The sequence below is a fragment of the Triturus cristatus genome, chromosome 9 (genome assembly GCF_964204655.1).
Source record: "Triturus cristatus chromosome 9, aTriCri1.1, whole genome shotgun sequence".
NCBI classification, from domain to species: domain Eukaryota; kingdom Metazoa; phylum Chordata; class Amphibia; order Caudata; family Salamandridae; genus Triturus; species Triturus cristatus.
Window position 1 is genome coordinate 676895293 of NC_140592.1, and position 23204 is coordinate 676918496.

Below are 23204 nucleotides of genomic sequence, written 5' to 3' on the forward strand. Positions count from 1 at the left end.
GGGGTAGTAATGGTTATAACAGTTTTCTTAGGCTTCCCTCTTATTCTCTTAAATGGTGGCTCCTCTGTAGGACTCTTATCTACCCCAATGGTCTTGGAGTTCTTACTCAGGGGCAGTGTGCTAAATGGTGTATTCTGACTAGCCAGATCTTCAAACACCCCCACTCCATTGGAGACGATGGGGATAGAGCCAGATGAGATGGGTCTTACCTCTTCCAAAGAGAGGCGATACGCCATGAGCATGATCTCCTTTGAGAGCACGTCCGCCGCTCCTAGTAAAAAAAACAGGAGTCCAGCATGTTGATAATTTCTCCTCCCGGTTCATGAGCCCTTGCCTTTTGTTTGACCATTCTGTGTCCAAGCAAATGCCGGGGTCGAGAATGTTAGGGAGTGGCCCATCCTCTTCTAGGTGTGGGCGGGCCCGCCACTATATTGGCTTTGCCGGCGGCACGTCCCGTGCCGCTGGCTGGCATCGCGCTGTTAAGAACGTTAGACAGGCGTAGTGGCTGGTGGGAGTGAAAGTCCCCAGCGGAGCTTCACAGATGCAGGCATGGTTTCCCCTCAGGTTCGTTGGTGGCTACATGCGCCGCGGGCTGGCGTTGAGTTATAAAGCGCATTAGACAGGTGCAGGGGCTGGTGGGAGTGCAAGTCCCCAGCAGAGCCTCACAGTGCAGGCATGGCTTCCCCTCAGGTTCGTTCGCGGCTACCGGTAATGTTTATCACCCAATTGCGGATCAGCCCACCGCAATAATCCACCCATCACTAACTGAATAGATTTGCCACATGACACTGGCCAACAGGGGTCCCAACAAACTACAAACTACGACTGCTTTTTGCAGCTCATAATGGCAATCAAGTATTGGATAATATTTACAAATTCCACCCCAGCAGATCTCTCCACCGTTTCTCCTTCCATTCTATACCTGCGTAGAATCTTACATTTTAAACAAATTAACTCAGAATGGACACCCTGGTGTAGTAACGTGCTAACTGGACTATGATCTTAAGAAAAAATGTAAAGGCTGTTCAAAGCTGTAAGCTTACTTAAAACCATAAACTGCGCCTCTCTCGCAAAATTCTATATCCATAACACTGCTAAGCTCTGCGTTCCATCCATAACTCGATAATCTCAACTCAGTGATCATCACCTTGAAACACTTCCCACATATAATCAAAACAAAGGCAACACACTTCCAAACATACACTCCTACACAGTGTCACGTGCTACCCAAGTAGGCAAGCACTTCAGTGCCCGCACAGCGAGGTAGTAAGTGCTACATAAATGTTGCAATACAATGCCATAGCATAGAATGAAAGCACAATATACAGCTTCCAAGTTAGTTTCTATGCACATTTATTTTGTATAGCACACCTTCACAACCGGCTCTCTAGTAATTTAAGATTAGAAAGGTTGCCAAGGGTTACTATTGGAATTGGGCTTGGAGTTGCTTTTTAATGGACATGTTTCTGTCATGCAAACCCCTTTTGGTGACAGTACTTAGAGTTTACTCAATACAAAAATGAAAAGCCCTTACCACATAGTCTTTTTTTCCAATACTGGAGTGCCCAAAGAGACAGTTATTAAATTAGAGCAGACAAAGTGTAACAATGATGAAACCGGAGGAGCCTAGCGCGCAACCAAGATGGCCGCGTAGGTGCGAGGCTCCCGAGGACCTCCGCGACCTCCTATCACTATCCTGAACATATCCTGTCCCAGATGAGGGGACTGTGTTGGTGAGCCCGAGCTGAGGTGGCGCCCGTTTTCCGCTTCCAAATCGGACCTCGGACACCGACTTTAACACCGATTGAGGTTTGCGGCCTTCTCCTAGCCGAACCCTGGATTTGCGTTGTGGGGCGATCCAGTGACGAAGTGAATAACAGCGGCGGACAGGGCTTGGTGGCTCGTGTAACCCGCACTTTCACTTTCGTACCCTCCTTGCTGTCTATGCGAGGTTGGGTCACGGGGCTTGGTGTGTTGGTGTGGCCTCGCTGGGGGACCCTGCCTGCCCGCCGGCTGTGATCCGCCCCGCAGATCTGGGGTGGCACCCCCCCGGAGCCCGTGGACCGGCTTGCCCGCCCTTCACGACGTGGCTGGTGCGATCGGGAGACTGGGACCATGGCCACGAAACAAGATGGCGATCGGGCAAAGGTAAAATCGACCCGGCGTGGCGCAGCCCATCAGTCCAACAGCATGGATCGCTATACCCTCCAGAAGGGATCTCCTGAGGTGCCACGCAGGTCCCCTGAGGGCCCTACTGATGCCCCCGATCTGCCCACGGATCTGACTCTGCGGGATGTCATGGGCGCCATCGCCGAGATGAAGGCCTCTGTGGGCCAGCGTTTTGACACACTGGCGCAGAAGATCGACTCGGTCCTCGTAGATGTTGGCCTGATAAGGGCCGATCTCTCCAAGACCAACGACCGAGTCGATTCTTTGGCCCACACCGCATCGGGCCTTACGACAGATGTGGCGGCCCTGCAAACGGAGGTGCGCCGACTTGCTCGGGCGAGTGCGCTGATGGATCGTCGCCTGAAGGACTCCGAGAGTCGGGCCCGGCGGAACAACATCCGTATCATCGGGGTGCCTGAGGGACGTGAGGAAGCGGCGGCGGACCTTTTCGTGGAAGACCTGATCGTTACCCATCTCCAGCCACGGGGGCTGAGTAAATTCTTTGCTGTGGAGAGGGCCCACAGGGTTCCCGGGGGAAGGCCTAAGGTCGGAGCCGCTCCGAGACCTCTCATCGCCCGGATTTTTAATTTTCGGGACAGAGACGCTATCCTGCAATCCTCCAGACTACAGGGACCGATTAGACTTGATAATATGGACATTAATTTCTATCCTGATTTCACCCCTGCGGTCCAGAAGCAGAGACTGAGCTTCCTTGGTGTCAAGCGCCGTCTTCGGGACCTAAATCTCAAATACGCCATGCTCTTCCCAGCTAAGCTGCGAGTGGAGGTGGAAGGTCGCACACACTTTTTTGATCGTCCCGAAGCGGCCGGGGACTGGCTGGATACTCTGTCTGGAGATCGGGATCGGGGTGGCGGGGGGGGAGCGGCCGGGGGAGGGGGCTCGCCGGATCAAGACTGAGGGACTAATATTAGGCCTCGCTCGGGACAAAAATGATGCCACTTTTGACAATACGTCAGATTGTTTAAGTTCCCCTCCTATGGAGGTTGTGTGGGGTCTCTTGGGGGTTCTCCCTCCTCCTCTGGGGGTCTAGTTAGTTTAACTATCTATGGGGCGACAGGCACACTGCTCGTTGGGGGGGCTGTTTGGGCTCATGCAGGGGTGCAGGGAGGGGGGAGTTTTGTTGGGGTGGGTGGGCAGGGATGGGGTGTTCGTTATTATCAGAAGGCAACCCTTTTTTTGTGTTGGTTCTACTGTGCTCTCGGGGGGACGAATGATGGTTTTTGTGTATGATGGGGGGTAGGGAATTAACTTTGTTGTCTTGGAACGTCAATGGACTGGGGGACAGGATTAAACGAGGTGTGGTCCTACAGTATCTGAAGCGACTCTCGCCTGATGTGGTCTTCCTGCAGGAGACACACCTTATTGGCAATTCCTTCTGCGCCATGAATCGGCGTGGCTACCGCCTCGTGGCCCATTCGGGCTTCACGTCAGGCTCGAGGGGTGTGGGTATCATGGTAAAGAACTCGCTCCCGTTAGAAATTGATGAGGTGCTCCACGACGACAGGGGACGTTACACTGTCTTGGTGGGGAGAATGGAGGGCAAAGTGGTTGTCTTTGTGTCAGTGTACGTCCCACCGGGGCTGCAGTCGACCACCTTTGCAGATCTGGGGCGCCTCCTCCTTGGCCTTCCGGGGGGGCTTCTGGTGGTGGGGGGGGATTTCAACGCGGTGGTTTCTGGGACTGTGGATCGTCACCCCCCTAGGGACCTCCCCCGGGCACAGGCGTGGCTATCCGGCCTCTTGGATACACTGGGATTGGTGGACTGCTGGCGCTTAAAACATCCCACGCAGCTGCAATACACTTTCCACTCGGGGGCCCATGGTAGTCTCTCACGGCTTGATTATGTCCTTGTCCCGGCGGCCCATGTCGGGAGGGTGGGGGAGGTGCGCCATTTGGCACGGGGTATCTCGGACCACTCCCCGCTATTGTTGCATTTTGATGTCTTTCCGAGGGCTGAGAGTAGGGTGGTCCCAATCAATTCCTGGTACCTGCGCGACCCCACCATTCGCGCTGACTTGATTAAATCCCTCAAGCGCTATTTTGAGGAGAATGTGGGGTCAGTGCCTTCAGCTATCTCCCTGTGGGAGGCCTTCAAAACAGTACTTAGAGGGGAGGCCCTGTCCCTTATTTCCCACGCCCGGAGGCGCGAGCGGGAGGAGGTGACCCGGGTGGAGGCTGAAATAGCTGAGCTGGAGGGTAATCTAGAAGATGGGGTGACGGATGCTGCATTACATGTCCTCCAGCTCAAGCAGGCGGCTTATAGGGCCCTCGTTACGGAGGCGGCCAGGGGCCTCAGTAGGGAGCAACAGGGGCGACTGTATGATGTGGGTGATAAGGCTGGTAAACTGATAGCGTGGTTGGATAAAAAGGAGAGAGCGAATCGTGTGGTCCCGCTGATTGAGAAAACGAATGGTGTATGTGTAACTGAGCCAGAAGAAATTGTCTCCTGTTTCGCGGAGTATTTCCGCGAGGTGTATTCCCCGGTCTCTTCTTGCTCGGAAGAGGATTCCCGTGCTCTGCTCAGGGATATCGCGCTGCCTTCCCTGTCCGGGGAGGACAGGGTGTCGCTGGACGCCGCTCCCACCTCCGACGAAATCGCCCTCGCCATACGCTCGGTCGCTTCTGGCAAGGCCATGGGCCCGAACGGTATCCCTATCGAGCTGTATAAGCTGCGACCGGATACATTGGCGCCTCACCTCCGCGCAATGTTCCTCGCGGCCCACTCGCTGGGCTCCCTCCCGCTTGACCAACGTCTGGCTACAATTGTGGTGATCCACAAGGAAGGGAGACCTCGGGATCGGGTTACTTCCTATCGGCCTATCTCACTACTGAATGCGGAGCCCAAAATTCTCGCTAAGGTACTCGCCAATCGGCTGGTCGGTGTGGTGGGAGATCTGGTTCATCAGGACCAATCTGGCTTTATTCCCCATCGCAATACAGCCCTTAATCTGCGGCGTTTGCATGGGGTGCTTGCGCGCGTCCCGTTTATACGGGAGCCGGCCATTTTGGCGTCCTTAGACGCCACCATGGCGTTTGACACGCTTGAGTGGCCATACATCTGGGCGATGCTTGCGAAGTTCGGGTTTGGCCCAGGATTTATCAGTTGGGTCAAATTGTTGTATGTGGGCCCATTGGCGCAGGTGGTCGTGAACGGAAGAGTATCGGCCCCGTTTGAGCTGGGCCGGGGCACGCGACAGGGCTGTCCCCTGTCGCCGCTTCTTTTTGCGCTTGCCTTGGAGCCCCTGGCGGAGTGGCTGCGGTGGGAGCCTTCCATCCGTGGTCTCCGTTGGACCCCCGAGTATGAGGACCGCGTATCCCTATACGCTGATGACATCCTTCTGTACCTAGCCTCCCCACGTAAATCGCTTATAGTCCTAGTTGATGTTTTACACTCGTTTGGTCGTAACTCCGGTCTCGTCATCAACTGGGCTAAATCGTGTGTGTATGTTCTCTCTGGGGAGGCTCCTATTCTCCCGCGGGGCTGTCCGATCCAGATCGCCCCGCAGGGATTTCGGTACCTGGGTGTCTTCATTACTCTGGACCCGGAGGCCCGGTATGAACGGAATCTGCTCCCCCCCCTCCAGCGTTTGCGGGTAGATGTCGCACGCTGGCGGCGCCTGCCGCTTTCGCCGCTCGGCCGGGCGGCACTGTTCAAGATGATGTCTCTGCCGCGTTTTCTGTACGCTCTGCAGAACACTATGGACTTGGTCCCGGCGCGCTACTTCCGTGAGGTGGAGAGTCTGCAACGCCGCCTGTTCTGGGACGGGAGGCCGCGTATTGCTCTGGCTAAGCTGACGCTCCCATGGTTTGACGGGGGGATTGCCCTCCCGGATATTAAACGGTACTATTGGGCCTCCCAGCTCGCTGCCATTAACCACGGCCTCTATGGGCCCGCCTTAAACCCGGCATTTGAAATGGACAAGATGCTCCTGCCAGGTGGCGATTACAATCGAGCGCTCTACTCTAGCGCGCCCGACGCTCATCTGACGGGCCCCACGCGTGTCATGGTGCAAGTCTGGCACGCGGCCAATGCAGCTATGGGGTGGAAGGACCGTTTGACCCGGGCATCACCACTATACGCGTCTGAGCGGTTAGGTTCCCTGTGGACCTCTAAGGGCTTCGAGAAGTGGGACATAATAGGTATCAGTAAAGTGGGGGATCTTTGGACGAGGGGAGGATTTAAAACGTTCGATATGCTGCAGACGGAATTTCAGTTGCAAGGCAGTGAATACTTCCGGTATTTGCAGGTCCGACATGCGCTGGGCTCAGTCTTCTCGGACGTTGCCTCCATCCCGGAATATTCCCCCCTGGAAGATAGAATGCTGGATGGGCACGTCCCGGACAGCACGATCTCACTTATATACAAAAAGCTGATAAACGACCGCTCGGGCCTGTTGACTGCCCTTCGTGCGACTTGGGTTGCCGACGGGCTGGAGTTGGACGACGAGGACTGGACCTCCGCGGTGGCCTCCCCGAAGGAGGTGGCCATACCGGCTCGCCTCCGCTTCGTCCAGCTCAAGATACTCCACCGGGTCTACATGACGGGGCCAAAGCTTCTGCGTATGGGCTATGCTGGAGATGGGTTGTGTAAGCGTGGGTGTGGTGCTTTGGGGACCTTTCTGCATATTTTGTGGGAGTGCCCGGAGGTGGAGGGGTTCTGGCGTGGTGTACATGAGGTGCTGCGACTGGTTACGCATGTGGCGCTGTTGCCCGAAGCGAGGAGATGCCTGTTGAATGTGTGGGAACCGACTGATTACTCGGCGCCACAGACGTGGTGGGTGACTCTGGGATATATGATAGCCAAGCGTGATATTGCTCAACTGTGGGGATCCCAGAGGCCCCCGACGGTCTTGGCCTGGAAAGAACACATGGACTGGTGCATGTTTCGTGAAAAAGTGGTGTATGTGGCGAGGGGTAAGCCTGGGACATGGGTGAAAGTATGGGGCCCCTGGAACGCCTACCGAGGGGGTATCTACGCGCCACCGCTGCTGCCTGATCCCTCGCCAGCCCCAACCCCTTAGCCGACACGTTCCCCCGCTGCCGGGCATTGGGTTCCCCCAGTCCTCGCTTTGCTCTCTTCCCCCTCTTCACACTTCTGTGTATAGTTGGGATCCCCCCTCTTGGGGAGCACGTGCTGCTATTTTTGATTGTGGGTTGCCTTGTGGGTGTGGTTTTAATTTTTGTTGTTCTTAATTTAAAATGAAACCGCATAATGGGGCCTGGATGCTGTGGCTTTTGACATTGTTATCTACTGAGAAATGCTCCTCCTGTAATACCACGTGTTCCATAAATGTATGTCGTATGTTCCTACCATTGCTAGCGGCCGGCCGGAAGGTTGTGGGCCCATACTTGTATACTTTTAAGACCTGTAATAAACGGTTTCAAAAAAAAAAAAAAAAAAACAATGATGAAACCCATCTTTAAAAAAAGAAAGATCACTGCTATATCACATGTTGTGGGTAGTAGATTACTTACAGTGAATACTTTATTCAACTGACAGACAGTAAAGTCTCTTAAGAACGGTGTAATGTATGGTTTCGGGCCAGAGTCTATAACCAGACTAGTATGTGTGTCAGACATCTGCCTCTCTCAGTCAGAACTTACCTTAGAGCTCACTTCTTTCAAAGAAGGCATGAAAACATCACACCGCTTAGCGCCATAGGGGTGAAATGAATAAAATGTACCAGTCAGGGTATACTGGACCCAAAGGCCCAAGTACTGTTTGTAAACAGATTTGTCTTTCTTTTTCACTGACTGGTTTGCTCTCTGGGCTTTGTTTTGCGATGCAATTGATGTACTTATCCGACACATCACAAAATGTACATTTGCAGGAGATCAGAAAACCTACTGCTTCAGTAATATTACTGAGTTAGGAGGCATTTTGCAGATCTCTGCAAACACAAGCCGGGAGTTCTACAAACGACTGATGGCAGGTCTCAACCCAGTATTTGCATTCCTTACATGTAAAGTTTTTTTTTTTTAAGCAGACTTGTAGGGCTTTTTCATTTAAAAAAAAAAAATATGCACAATTTTACTTTTAAGGAATGATATTGGGGGCAAGAACAGGCATCGATCCCCTGAATCACTAACGGCTCCTAGGGGCACACGGACAGCTTCCACTCTGCGCATAGGTTACCACGTTAAGTCCGAGTCTGTACCTTTTAAATGTTTAGTAACTGCAACTGTGGTCCGATTTATCGATGACAAGCATAGCGTCCCCTTTCAAGCAACCATGGTATTTTGGCATTTATCAGCCGGAATGGGTTACAACAACCATTTTGACAAGCTATAGGGATTTTATGACTCACAAAATGGCTACTGACCATAGGGATCAGTGATTTAGGGGTCGCCATGCCTGTGATTTTGCAAATAAGCTTTGTGAGCAAGAAATGCTTTCGTACATTGGTCTCGTAGATCTGGATAATGAAGCTCTAGGAAGTGGTATTTGTTAGAAACTGAGGTCACCAGTCTTTCTAACATTTCAGAGGAACATCCCTTTAATAAAAAAAAAATGAAAATGCAAAACTCTGGGAAAGGCTAATTATGACGTAATGTCTGCTGACAACACATTACGTTCTATATATAAGATAGCTGGGAGTGAGTTCACACTGCTCGAACGTCACATCGAGAAGGCTTTTCTTACCTTTATGAAATAGCGCAACTCCGAAGGCACAATGAACACATCAGGTGTGACATGCATCTGCGCGTGGTTGTAGAAACTCTCATAGTCTATGTTGATCTCTTCAGAAGGTGGATACAATGGATAGTAGCTAAAAGAACAATGAGTAGTGTTAATTAAAAAAAAACTGTGCTCAAGTCTAGCAGATTTAACTGAGTAATAGTTGGAGAAGTCCGCCACAAGGCAACACTAACTAAATCCTTCTCGTTGGATACGCGTTCAGTTGTATAACACCAGTATTTCCATGCACTTCAACCACTCGCAATTCAAATCTAGGGCATTTTTGTCCTTGGTATAAAATTCACTTGCTATCTTTTTGACAGAAACTTTTGTATCAATCAGATAATTTTAAATTCTCCATGCCTCAGACTAGATCACATAGCAGTTTTGTCTGACTGGGTGCTATGCAATGCCAAAGTGATTCTAAAATCGTAATTAGAAGGTTCTCGTCTTGTGTGTGTCACACCCAGCAAATATACACAACGCTGATGGCTACTTCAATTCTGCCTAAATCCCTCAAAAAGGAGAGGCAAGAAACAGATGCAGCCAGCACTCCAAAGAAGCATTAGCATACGAACATGGAAAATGAATAAAACCCTTGGTGTCAAAAACGGGATGAATAAACTGTGTGAAGACAAAGTAGTCATCAAATAAAACATCAAAGGTAACTCATTTTTTAATGACTACCTCTTCCACTAACATTGTATTATATTGCAATTGTATTTATATAGCGCTTACTAGCCCTGACGAGGCGTTGAAGCGCTTTTTCAACGAGTAGTACGCTACTCCGGAACCCATAAAGGATTAGTGTTGAGTAAGTATAGTGAAATACGAAAGTAATTTGAGTGGTGGATAGGTTAGCCAGTTATTTGGATTCAGAAGGATAGCGTACTAATACGTAGAATTCTAGAACATCATCGTCTGCTTCAGAACTCACATCTCAAAAAAGACTCTTGCAGCCTTGCACCAAGCCAACAAGCTATGACAATTTTAAGCTTTAATCCTTAAATCAGTTTTAAGGAGACAGTTTTTGCATACCTCGACTGGAGCAAAGCACTGATCACCAATGCCTCAGAATCATAACAGACCTCCCTAAAGAGCATGTTTCATGCTGCTGCCTGATTTATCAAGGTTTTGGTATAGTGTGACAGAATCTCATACACCCTCAATGAATTCCACTGGTCCATCTTCCAGCCAGTGTTACCTTCAAAGTCTGCCGCGTCATCTACAAAGCAGTAAACTCAAACACTCCACTATACATAGCAAGCCAGGTTAAATTTTGGCAAAAGATATGTAACACACCAGCAGAAACATGATCAGGCTTCAAACAAAACATGCATTAAGAAGAAGATGCCAAGGCGGCGTCTCCGGGACAAAGTAATTGGGTCATAGGCCTTACTGCTCCCTAGTAAAAGAGTGCCATAATGCACAGGAGGTCCCTTGGATCCATGGCCCTGGTGAAACTGCTCTTGCTGCCGTTTGTAAGTTACCTCCTTCCTTTTCTTGCTATGCTTCAAGGATCCTTAAATTCTCCCTTCCCAGATATGCCATGCAGCCTCACATTGAGGCTTCAAGGAGGAACTGTAAAACCAGGTGCAATCAGGATGATGGACCTCAACAGGAAATCCCCCGTTCTCATCTGACTCCTTTGTACGCCTCTCATTTATCCCAGTCATTGCATAGTGCTACGTTTCGATGTGGATAGGTTTGGACTATATACACTCCGTATTACACAACAAAATCAAAGGAGGGTTTGAAGAGAACAAAGACAACCACAAAACCAGAAACACCTGGAGAACAGCATGTCCGAATCATGCCTCCAGCCTCGACGTTGAGTGCAACCAATAAGGCCTTGCCACTGTTTATAAAGGAACATGGTGCATAGTGTTCCTTGGCATATTTCGGGAAACAACACACCCGTCAGAAGGACACACAATTCGCTTTTCACCTCACAGAATGTATTGACGGGCAAACAACAAAACCTAATGCAGAGCACAACTGAACTCAAGATATTGTAACAAACGACTTGCCCACACTTTGGCCTAGAGAAGCCAACAAGCAAGTGTTTGGCACTGTGAAACTCAGAGCTCCACCAGGGTTAGGGCAACCAAGTCTCTTGACTGCTTTGGAGAGATGAGAATATGAGATAGGAAACTGGATTTGGTGGCCCCAATCAAAATCAGTCACAATGTGAGAGGATTGGGAATCCGCATATAGCATTATCTTGGAAAGCAAAACCGGTAATCAACGAGAGTATGAAACTCACCAGCTGCTTTCCAAACTTAAAGCCTTGAACGTCAACAAATGGAGGGTGCACAAATGTAGCGGCTCAAAAGGAGTACTCACTAGAACACTGAGCATAGCATTTGGATGAGATAATGCATAGCTGACAAGTTTTCATATTATTTATGAGCGACATTGCCAAGGTTTCAGTGTACAGTTGTGTAACATTCCATTGCACTCTGTGTGACACTGCCTCAAGTAAAAACAAGCAGTGAAATCCATGGAATGGAATGGCACAGTACCACATTTGCGCTCCTAGAAGCTCTGGTAAAATAACATTGAAACTACTGTAATACTCCAGAAGTGCTTATGGGTGGTCACTGACCTACTTCCCATAACTTGACAATATCGGAAACAGCTGTGGTGCTATGATGTTAAGCACGTATTTTAAACTCAGGGGGGACTGAGGACATTTCCTAAAGGTTTCTCAAATTTGCTAACAGAGCACTCAAAGATTTTGGTTTTCAGCTTTGTATTACAGGGGATCAGCCCAAGCCTTTTCAGCCAGTCAGTCAGTCATGTAAGCATGACAAAAATCTCTCCTGGACCCCTGACATTTCAGACAAGCTTCATGCACTGCTGGCAGCAGTCAAAAGCTGACTGTCTGCTTTCTCGGGGCAAGAAAGCAAAGACACGGATGATGGACAGATTGCAGAGCAAATCAAACCTTCACCCCCAGTCAATAGATCTAGGATAACTCCATCGTTCTTTTGCTCACCATGCCACCCCAGTTTAGACCCTGCCATGTGCAAATCAGTCTTGACCCTGTGCCTCATGAAAACAGTCCAGCTCGAACTGCCAAGCCAGGTCTTCTCTGGACCGGAAACAAGCATCCTAGGACCGGTTTCGGGGCATCACCCCATATCAGCCAGGCTAGCTTGAATTCATTGGCACAGTGGGCCCGTGACATTGTTCTGCATTCTGTCTATCAATTGTTCTTTTTGCATTTGTCACCCCGAGTGGGACGGGTATGCCCAAACGTGGGTCCCGTGCTCTCCGTGCAACTGGAGTCAAGCTATCCTGGCTGATGAGGAGTGAAACCCCAAAACTGGTCCTAGGATGCTTGTTTCCAGTCCAGGGAGGACCTGACCTGGCAGTTCAGGCTGGACTGTTCCCATTGGGCGAAGGGTCAAGACGGATTTGCATATGGCTGGGTTCAAACTGTAATGGCATGAGGAGCAAAACTACGATGGATCTAGACCCAGATCTCTTTACTGGGGTGAATATATGACATGTTCTGCATTCTCCCCATCAACTGTTCTTTTTGCATTTGCCTGCTTTCTTGAGCATGCTGGCAAATAATGTTTTGATACATGGTCGATTTTAGCGAAGGACTGCTACTGAGCTCAAAGGAGCACCAACAATTATTGTATGACACAATGCTCCTGTGCAGGATTGCGGTAATAATTAACAAGTTGCGTTAGTCTCACCCCTGATGTGTGGTACTTGGCAGGGCTGATTATGAGTAAAAAGGATCAGGTGGAGCGAGTTAGCCAACTCTTCAAAACTGATTAAACTCAGGGGACCATAAACAAAGAACCTGCTGTGGTGGACAAACAAAAGACAAAATGGCTGCAGCGTAACCTCTTACATTACTGATTTCACTCCACTAATCCTTTCATGAGTAAGCCAGAAAACTGAGCTTGCAATTCCTTCCATCTACAGGAGTAAGCAGCTTTTGTGGATGACTTTCGAGAGTCCAAGACAACTTCCATGACCTTTTGAGATGCAACCATTAGGACAGTAGAAACCTCATGGTCTCTATAACTGAACGCACAAGGGCCATGGATTGGAGGCAGGACACTCCCTGCTGTAGGACTATAGGCCCTTGGGACAGTAGGTCCTACCTTCATGGAACATAAATCAGAGGCTGAAGTCCAGGAGGGAATGTCAGCTTCTCCTCAGCAGGACTAGGGCTATCAAAATGTGTACACTTAACCTCCTGTAGCCTGGTGTCTGAAATGGCGGAGAGAATCGAAACTTCAGTTTTGCTCATGGACAAGAGAACGACTACAAGAGCTAGTTAAATTTCTCTGTAATCCAAAATGCTTCAGTACAACCATTTTTCAAGCTATGATGATGTTCGACTGATGAGGAATTTTTCAAGTTGCATTCCACAACCCTCAGGGAAGGTGTCCATGACTAGAACCTTCTTGGATGCGGTCAGGAAGAACAGTTCCACCATCATCCCATTCTTGTAAGATGACATCCTCTGAAGACCTCTGCTCAACTCAGGAGACAACATGATAATATTTTAGAAGCAGGTTCTAATAACAGGCAGAATTATCAGCACATCCTCTGGGTGTATTGAGATCACAAATGCATTATCAAAGATCAGCTGGGTCCCGAGAACTAAGCCATTGAAACTGTACCAGTTCTTAGCGCTGGTGATCAATGCCAAGCCAAATCTATAGAAGGCCACTGTTCAAGTTATGTCAAGGTGTATCAACCAGTCTGGGTAAAGTGGTCAACAAAGATGTTGCAGGGAGTATCCCAAATGAGATATAAACGTTCTGAAGAAATTGTACATCAGCTGGGAAAATAAAAAAAATCTTAACTCTAGATAGTGAGGTGCACAGATAGATTGCTCCTCAACAAATCTCACCCATGGCACATCTAAATGAAGACTACACACAAAAGCAAGTGAAAGGAAGGTTTACTAAGCACTGCATGGATTAAAACACGAGCTGTGTGAAGACCCAACTATGCAAAGATTGAATAAAGGAATGGAGGAGACCAACACACATTATAAAACATAGCTTTCTCAGTAACTGCACTCAAAATTAAAAATCATAAAATCAAAATAAAGCTGGAAGGGGCAATCAAATGAGCTAATCCTTCCTGCAAATAGAGTGAATACTTAACCTTTCAGTTAGAAAGGCCTGAACACCAAGTGTAAATGAATTAAGAAATATCTGGCACAGTTACAGGGCACCACTTACTATACAGCAAAGAGAGTGATGCTGGGACAAGGAATGCTACACAGAGTTGGAATTGAAAAGAGGATGGAGAGGCCACATAGTCACTTCACATTCTATTTTTTTCTTTTTACATCACAAGTTAAGTTGTAGGCCAGGGAATGCAGCCCTTGTATATGCACAGGATTTGCAGTGACAGTTGGGTAGATGCGACCCATGCTTTTTGTATACTCACCTTCTTTGGGTCAAAACATGCTTCAGGATTCTGCTGAAACGGTCGGAGGGGCCCGAAGAGCTGCAATTGAAAATGAGAGAAGTGAGTATATGTCGCAAGGTCGGAGGGACCAGCCAACAAGCGCCAAGCAGAACACACATCAACCATGCACATATGGAAGCAACATTCATTTTAAACATTTGGGAAACCAAGTCTCATCCAAAGTGCTAGCAGCAAATGGCACTCACATAAAAAGCCCAGCTCATTCCATATTTCTCAACTAACAGGTTAAGGCAAAGGAAACGGGTTTAGGGGTCCCCGTCGCCAAGTGTGAGTCGGGTCAAAAAGAAAATCAGTTGCCTCAGACGCCATGGATTAAAATGCAGCATGGTAATTATTTTCTTTGGTACTGGTTTGGGGTGGGGGCCCTTACTATGCCACAACTCAGCCTACCCACTGAACACTCGCCGCAAAAAGTGCACAATTGACAGAAAAAACGTGTATTATTCTACACGATGGAATGAGACTTTTGTCACTCCGGAAACTCACACCATTACCAGGGCATGGGAGAGGCAGAAGCACACACTATACCATACCGAACACAGAAAACAGATGCAGTAACCGTGGCTGAGGAGATAATTACTCCTGCCCTGGTCTTTAGTTACATTGCAAACTCATGGGCGACCTTCACCCTAGATCAGTGGTCTTCAAACTTCTTAATTCCGCTAAATTGGCAATGTTTAAATATGTTTAAACATTGCTGTTAAACCCGGTTACCCCTTTTCTCTCATGAAACAAAATCACACACGCAAATGCCGAATGTAGAGAAGTTTAACAAGCACTTTAAGATAGGCTGCTGCTGAGTGACATAATGCAGCGTAGTGGCAGTAAGAGTTCAGTTCTTTTTCCAGCATTGTGGAGCAATGATTCATCAACGGCCTTTGCATTTAATGGTATGTTCTTCAGAAATTGTTTTTAGGAAGAATGTTTGCTTCACTCCATACCTTGGGCTATTAGCTTTGACTTAAATGATTTTTACACGGGCAAGGTTTATTTTTCTCGACTGTCCTCATTTGCTTCCCTTTCACCTACACTTACCATGCACTCTCATGAAAGGAGAGTCGCAAATGAGGGTGAGGTGTAGTGAGGGAAATGGCCCACAAGCCAAGTTGGACGTTCTGAGGAAACACTCTAGGTCAGTTGTGCCTAACCTTTTGACTGCTGCTGACCCCAGTAAACATTACTGGAACCGGGGGACCCCCACTTTATCATTATTCGAAGTCAGGGACCTCCACAGAGTCATTACTGGAAGCCAGGGACCCCGCCCAAGCATTTTCGATGATTTGAACCGCGAGCAAAACATAACAAATACAGAAACAGGCATTCATCCAATAAATACACAAATGATGAAACATTTTATTTAATTGATATATATATATATATCTACTGTCGGTCGCCAGTAGATAGTTATAGTTAGGACCGTGTTTCCATAGGAAATCCACAACATTCTATTTGGAATAACTTTGGCGCCGGTTGACGAATACTCGCGAAATTTTCTAAATAGGTGGGGCGCTCCGCTCAGCCTCTACCCTGAAAGTCTCGGGGGGGATTCGTCAAACGGGGGCTGAGAAAAAAGGGGGGTCCCAAAACGCGTTTTCCCCATGCAATTTTCCATAGGGACCTTTAGTCCAAGGTACAGCATGAACGGCTGAACAGAATTACTTGAAATTTGGCAGAGAGGTAGTCCTCAGCTCAGGGAAGTGCCTTTTGCAGGTCTAGTGTCAATCTGTTCGGTAGTTCCTGAGAAAATCAAAAGTTAAATCATATATATATATGGGCGGAGCCTAACCACACATCTCATCCTGAGATCTGATTGGCTGTCAGCACTTCATCCAAGAAGTGTTGACAGCCATCTTGGGACCAATATACATGATAGCACCTCATTAAAAAGCATTGCAGTTAATAGAAGGTTTTAAGACTTTAGTTACATTATAAATAATTTGTTGATGGTACCATACTCATTTTAGGAATTGTGGTATGTTCTCAGGTGATTTCACCATGTGAAAAAGCCTTCTGCTGGGATATCATGATTGAGAGAAAAATATTTTCTCATGCTTTCCCCACAGAGGTTTGGAAGGTGATCTATAAGCTAAACTGAGAGCTTATTTTCTGTAAATTCACATTATCTTTCTCAGTCATGTGAGAATGAAGTCTGACATTCTCAGTAAAACATGTACATCCAACAAGGGCAGAGACTGTCAGCTGATTCCTTTGTGTTCTACTGCAGCTTCCCAGAGTGTTCAAAAGAACAACTAGAGCGCTAACAGTCCTACTTATGATAAACGTATGGCACACCTGAAGCCATCTTGCTTGGATTAAAGTGGTAACTCTTAAAACATTTAATTTAAAAAGGAACAAAATGAGGGGGTTCATTTTTCCATAACAAGTATGATTAGTGGTGCAGAAAGAAAAACTAGGGCACATTTTGACTTCTGAAATCCTCTTTTATTTCATTAAAAAATTCTGACATGCAGACTGAAACATGCACTTTCAATACCAGCAGCAGTTTTCCCTGGTGAGCAGTAGCTTTACTACAGTGATCTAATGAGCACAAAGAGTGCTAACATTCTGAATTTATGGCAAATGTGTGACACATCTGAATGCCTTCTTGATGGAATCAAAGTAAAAAAACTGAAAGTATTTCCTACTGAGGAGACTGCAGTAAATGAGGAAATTAGGACACTTCATAACAAATAAGTCTCCCAAGATGGCCACCAGAGACAAAAGAGCCCAAATGTAGCCCAAATATCACCCAGATGTAGCCCAAGTACAGCCCAATGACAGAATGTCCCAGAGTGTTCTTAAAAACAACTAGAGCGCTTACTGTCTTCATTATGACAAAAGTATGGCACACCTGAAGCCATCTTGATTGGAATAAACTGGTAACACTTAAAACATTTAATTTAAAAAGGAACACAATGAGGGGGTTCATTTTGCCATAGAAATTATGATTAATGCTGAAGAAAGAAAATGAGGGCACATTTTGAGTGACTTCTCAAATCCTCTTCTATTTCATTAAAACATTCTGACATGCAGACTGAAACATGCACTTTTAATACCAGGAGCAGACTTCCATGGTGAACAGTAGTTTTACTACAGTGATCTAATGAGCAACTAGAGTGCTAACTTTCAGAATTTATGGCAAATGTGTGACATATCTGAATACCTTCATGATGGAATCAAAGTAAAAAACTGAAAGCATTTCCTACTGAGGAGACTGCAGTACATGAGGAAATTAGGAAACTTCATAACAAATACATCTCCCAAGATGGCCACCGGAGACAAAAGAGCCCAAATGTAGCCCAAAATCACCCAGATGTAGCCCAAATATAGCCCAATGACAGAAGTGTGCAAAACACGTATAATTTTGTGTTTTTGCAGTGTTATATAGTGCAGACTTGTCAGGTATTGGAGTGCTTTACATGATCATTGGTTACATCACACAAGAACAAATTCATTTTGGTTGTAGACATGGGGAGACTAAGTGATTTGACCAGAATCACAGAATATCGAGCTGAAGCAGAAACTCCAACCTGGTTCCCCAGTTGCAAAGTCTGCAGTTCTGGAAGTAACACCACATCCTCTCCCCTAAGTGCAACATTTAATCAAGTGGTCAACTGGATAAAAAAACAAAGATAACAAATAATTTAAAAGTGCTTTGTCGCTATTTGAAAACTCAGAAAATATGTCCTTATTTTAGTCTTTTAGAGCACTAACCAATAATTTTGATGCCAATAAGACCCTCTCATATATGTAATTTCTAAAGGAAATGCTCTAGGTATTACAGTTTTGATTACATCAAGATGACGTCAGGCGTTCCACACTTTTGTAATAAATATAGAATGTTAGCAATCTAGTTGTTCATTAGGATACTTTTGAGAGGCAGAGGCCAGGGGCACGGACTCTGAAACTTGAAGGCAGGCAGGAGGGTGCAAAGGCAACAATTTAACCACACTGAGCAGGCAGGAAGGGCCGTGGCAGCACAACAGACTATGGAGGGCAGTGGAAAGGGGGGCAGGGGCAACAAACCAACAATACAGGACTTGCAAGAGAGGCTGTGGCAATGTAATAGACCATTGTGGGCAGAAGGAAGAGGCAATGGTAGTACAACCATACAAACCAACAGACCCGATTCAGCCAGGAAACGTCCAATGTTTTTAAGCTCAAATGGGCTTTATTTGATCTGTCTCCTGTCTACAATCTCCTCTTTTTCAATGTAACTCAAAGGGGAAAATCAATACCCCAGTTTTTTTTCAAAATCTCCCTCTTACCAAGTTCAAAATGTTCGCAAGTATGGTACATTGGATCATGGAAGGAAATGGGGTAGGGACATGGACTTGGATAACAGAGGACAGGAGGGACATGGAGAGGTGCACCAAACTGACCCTGCAGGGCAGGCATCAGGGTTTGCAGCAGCACAATACACCACACAGGGCATGCGGGACGGGAGTGCAGCACAACAATCCATAGAAAGCAAGAGGGAGGGGACAGGACCATGCACATGGACAACAGAGAACAGAGGGGCAAGAGGCAATGGTAGCTAGCTGACCATAATGGACAGACAGGAGAGAAAGCTGCAGCATAACAGACCATAAAGGGCAGGAGGGACGGATCAGGGGCATTACAATGGAACAGACAAGCCAGGAGGGAGGGAGTAGAGGTCTGCACATGTAAACAGAGGGCTGGGGGCAAGGGGGCAGGGCAGGAGCAGCAAGCTAGCCATGGAGGTCAGGCAGGATGGGCACTAGAAGCAAGACACACCATGAAGAGCAACAGTGAGACTGTGATGGCATACACACAGACCATGGAGGGAAGGTGGGAGGGGGTCAGCTAACTGACCACACAGGGAAGGTGGGAGGGGCCATGGCAGCACAGAAGACCATGCATGGCAAGTGGGAGGGTTAGTGGCAGCACAATGGCTGTGATGGGCAAGAAGGAGGGTGCAGGGGCATGCACAAAGGACGATGGAGGATAGAAGGGAGGGTCAGGACCTGTGCACAGACAAGAAAGTTCAGGGGAAGGGGCCTCACAACAGACCGCACGGGGCAGGCAGGAGGAGAAGTTGCAGCACAACAGACCAGGGAGGGCAGAAGGGTGTGGCGGTACAATGGACCATGTAGGACAGGAGGAAGAGGATAGGGGCATGGCATGTGGACAGGCAGGGTGGAGGTGGCAGGGACAGGTTACAGTCATCTGACAATGCTAGGCAGGTGGGAGGGGAGTGGCAGCTCAACAGAACACTCAGTAGATAGGATTGGCAGGTCCATGGAACATGGTGGGCAAAAAGGATGGAGCAGGGGCATGCACAAAGACATCGGAGGGCAGGGGGAAGGAGAATAGGGGCAGCAAGCTAAGCACAGAGTTTAAGCAGGAGGTCAATGATGGGGCATAGAATTGGGCAATGGAGGGCAGGATGAGGGGACTGGTACATCATACTAAATTGAGGGCAGTTGCAGCACATCAGACCATGCATGGCAGGAGGGAGGAGGCTAGTCCATGGATTCACACAACAGAGGCTAGGGAGGAGGGGGATGGGGCAGCAAGCTAACTGTTCAGAGAAGGCGGGTATTAGGAACTTTATTGTTTTTAAAACGTGTGTCTGTGCGAACTACTTAAAATATGAACAAGTATGCAGCATAATCTCACTTTTATTCAGGAAGAAGAGGACGTTTGTGACTGTGACTCCGGGCTCACTTGGCAGAAACACCCCCTGACCCTCCACCCCCTATCGCAAAATGTAATGCCCATGAAAAGGGTAGGTGAACACAGTGTTATATAGAACATAGTCCTGAGAGCACGATTGAAAATGAAAACTAGATATAGTGTATGGTATAAACTATGCACCAAAAAGTGTGATACAAGATGAACCGGGCGTGAAATATAATATGCAATACATTGTGCGCAATGACAGATTCATTGGAGAGCGCGAGATAGCACAGGCACTAGCGCGTGCTATGCGATGTGCGCCTTGGAGTGTAATATGCACAGGGCAGTGTTGTGTAACCTAACTAGTCTCTAAAGTTGTAATATAAAATATGTGCTGGGGAGTGTAACGTTGCATATGCACTGTGACAAAGATATGGATCCCAGATTGTAATATGTATGGCATAGCACTGTGCGTTATAACATATGCATCGAGGAAGGCACGTTAGATGGGGCAATATAACCCGTGCGAAGACAAGTGTGGCATGACATATTCACGGGGTGGTGTTACAGTGCACATGGGCTAGAGAGTGTCATAGCATATGCACTAGCTGGTGGAATACAACACAGAGGTGTGTGGCACTCGGCAGGCAATGATGGGTGTAACACAGCATTGGGCTCTGCCAGGAGCGCGCTGTGACTCTCAAGTGATGTTCGTCCCCTTTCCAGAGAGTAAAATAAAAAGTATTACACATCCGGCAGTGGATGTGTGTTTTATTAACCATGAAGGGGGTTTCTTACATCGTTTTGGTCGAATTTTTGTCGAATCCCCTTTGAATGGCTTGGTGTGCATGTGTATTAAATGTGCCTGTCAATAGCTACCCATGTTTGTATAAATAAACGACAAGGGTGTCTACCGGGATTAGGCACGGTAGGGCATCAGACATGTCAGAGCTTCACTAGTGGTGTAAATACATTCCACGTGGATTCATTGTATGCATAGTCGCCTTTTAATGAATATCACTCAAATCGTCATGGTGATAGGTACGTACGGTTTGTCCAGCATGTCCTAGGTGTGTCTATAAATATATATTTTTTAAAAATGATAAACAGTGGCCGGCCCTGGGGATTGCGGTCAAAAAAATATAATTAGGAGACAGGCCCTGGGGGATGGGGTCATCAGGGCCAATAAATTAGAATAAGAAGGGGAACCACACAGCCCCCCTTCTTAAAAAATTAAAATAAATAAAAGACTGGCATCTTGCCGGAGGCCACGCCCCCTCCTTGCAGCACTCTGCAAACGCGCCCCATGGCGAGTTGTAAGTTGGGAATTAATTCCTCTTCAATACTGAGGGTCCCTGAGGGCCAACTAGCCCAACAGGCATCTCCAGTATGCGCCAGGGAGCTGCGCTGCAGACAGGTGTTCTGAGGCCAAGCCCCTTTTTACACCTCTCTGCAACGCAGCTCTGTGGCGCTTACTGGAGGTACCTAGTGGTCTGGTTTGACCCTAGGGACCCTTAGGATTCAAGGGGACTTAATCTCTCAACTTAAAACAGCCACAGGGCGCGTTTACACAGTGGTGAAGGGAGGAGACGGGGCCTGAGGTGACGTGTGCAAACACGCACTATGGCACGTTTTAAATTGGGGATATAATTTCCCTTCAATACTGAGGGCCAACTAGCCCACCAAGTGCTTCCAGTAAGCGCCACTGAGCTGCATTGCAGAGAGGTGGTCCAGGCTGTGCCACTTTTTACACCTCTCTGCAACGCAGCTCTGTGGCACTTACTGGAGGTACCTAGTGGGCTAGTTGGACCCTAGGGACCCTCAGGATTCAAATGAACTTAATCTCCCAACTAAAAACGGACATCGGGCGTGTTTACACAGTGGTGAAGGGAGGGGACGAAGCCTGAGTTAACGTGTGCAAAAACGCCCTGTGGCCTGTTTTAAGAGGTAGTTTTAATCCCCCTGCCCTATTATATACTAGGGGCTTACAGAGGAGGTCATGCTAATCACAGGGGGACCCCAACGCATAATGTTCCCTAGTGTATGTAGGTGTTTTCACTGTATTCTAAGTGTCTTTTAACATAGCACTGGCTCTAGGACTGGTTAGTCAGACTCAGTTACCACCAGTATCCGTCTGAAAAAGTTGAGGGTACAGGATGATTTTGCAACAAGGCTTCTTTCTGCTCTTCTTTTTGTTCTTTCTGCACGTTATCCTTCTTCCTGCACTTTTCTTTGTCTTTGAGGACTTCTGTTGCTTCTTTCTGCACTTCTTTTTTTTCTTTCTGTGCATTTTTTCTTCTTTCTTCACATGTCCTATCTCTGTAGGCATAGTTAGAAATTAGCATTTAAAAAACCTTTGAAATTCACAGAAAAAACCATAGGTTTCAGGCACGTTATAGTTAGGAATTAGCATTTAAAAAACCTCAGAAATTCACTGAGAAAACCATAGGTTTCAGGGGTGTTATAGTTAGCTGGACTTTTCACTTGTACAAAACCATTGAAATTCCCCCGTTATAGTTAGTTCAGCTAACTATAACTCGCGCGCCCGCAATGCACTGCTGATGACGTCACATATTACATCACTCATGACATGGTCAGTGACATCACTCATGACATCACTGATGACATCTCAAATGACATCACTGATGACATCATCCTTGTGATAGAGTGGCAGACCTCCTCTCACCCTAATATAACCTTTGATACACACATTCAAAAATAGAGACTAAAATTTTCAAAACAATGGACATACCAATACCAGTTACAACAACCTCTTCAGTAATTCTAAGATCCACATACACATCCACTCATTCACCAACAGTCCTATACAGTCACTCATACATGTACTCACTCATCATATGTACTCATACACCTATACATCCTGTTACACAATTCCACTCATCCATAGAGTTACTCACACACATAGTCACTCATGCTAATATAAGTATTATGCTCCTACTTTGATCCAGGTTTGTCGTGCCTCTTGCTGTTCCCCTACTCCAACTACATACACTCACAGTCCTCCGAGGACGGCACCCCTGCTCACTGGCCTGCTGCCACTTCTCCTTGCTTCCCCTGTAGGATTCCTTTGTCACAGCCCCACAGTGGGAGCAGCATGGGGAACTGGCCATGGGTTTCAGTTCAGCTCCACTCTTTCCTGCTCAACACTCTCCTCCATCTACACAGAAGCCAACTAGCCTCATATACCATGCTG

The 23204-nt window shown here is 47.5% G+C and overlaps 1 protein-coding gene across 1 annotated transcript in view; it reads right to left on the minus strand.

Moving 5' to 3' along the window:
* Positions 1 to 23204, minus strand: part of POLA2 (DNA polymerase alpha 2, accessory subunit) — a 284968-nt gene that overhangs the window by 25897 nt on the left and 235867 nt on the right. The window contains exons 16-17 of the mRNA XM_085625754.1: positions 14306 to 14365; positions 8834 to 8960 (exon numbers count right to left, since the gene is read on the minus strand). Of these exons, the coding sequence (XP_085481880.1) occupies positions 8834 to 8960; positions 14306 to 14365 (187 nt within the window). The remainder of the gene's footprint in view (positions 1 to 8833; positions 8961 to 14305; positions 14366 to 23204) is intronic.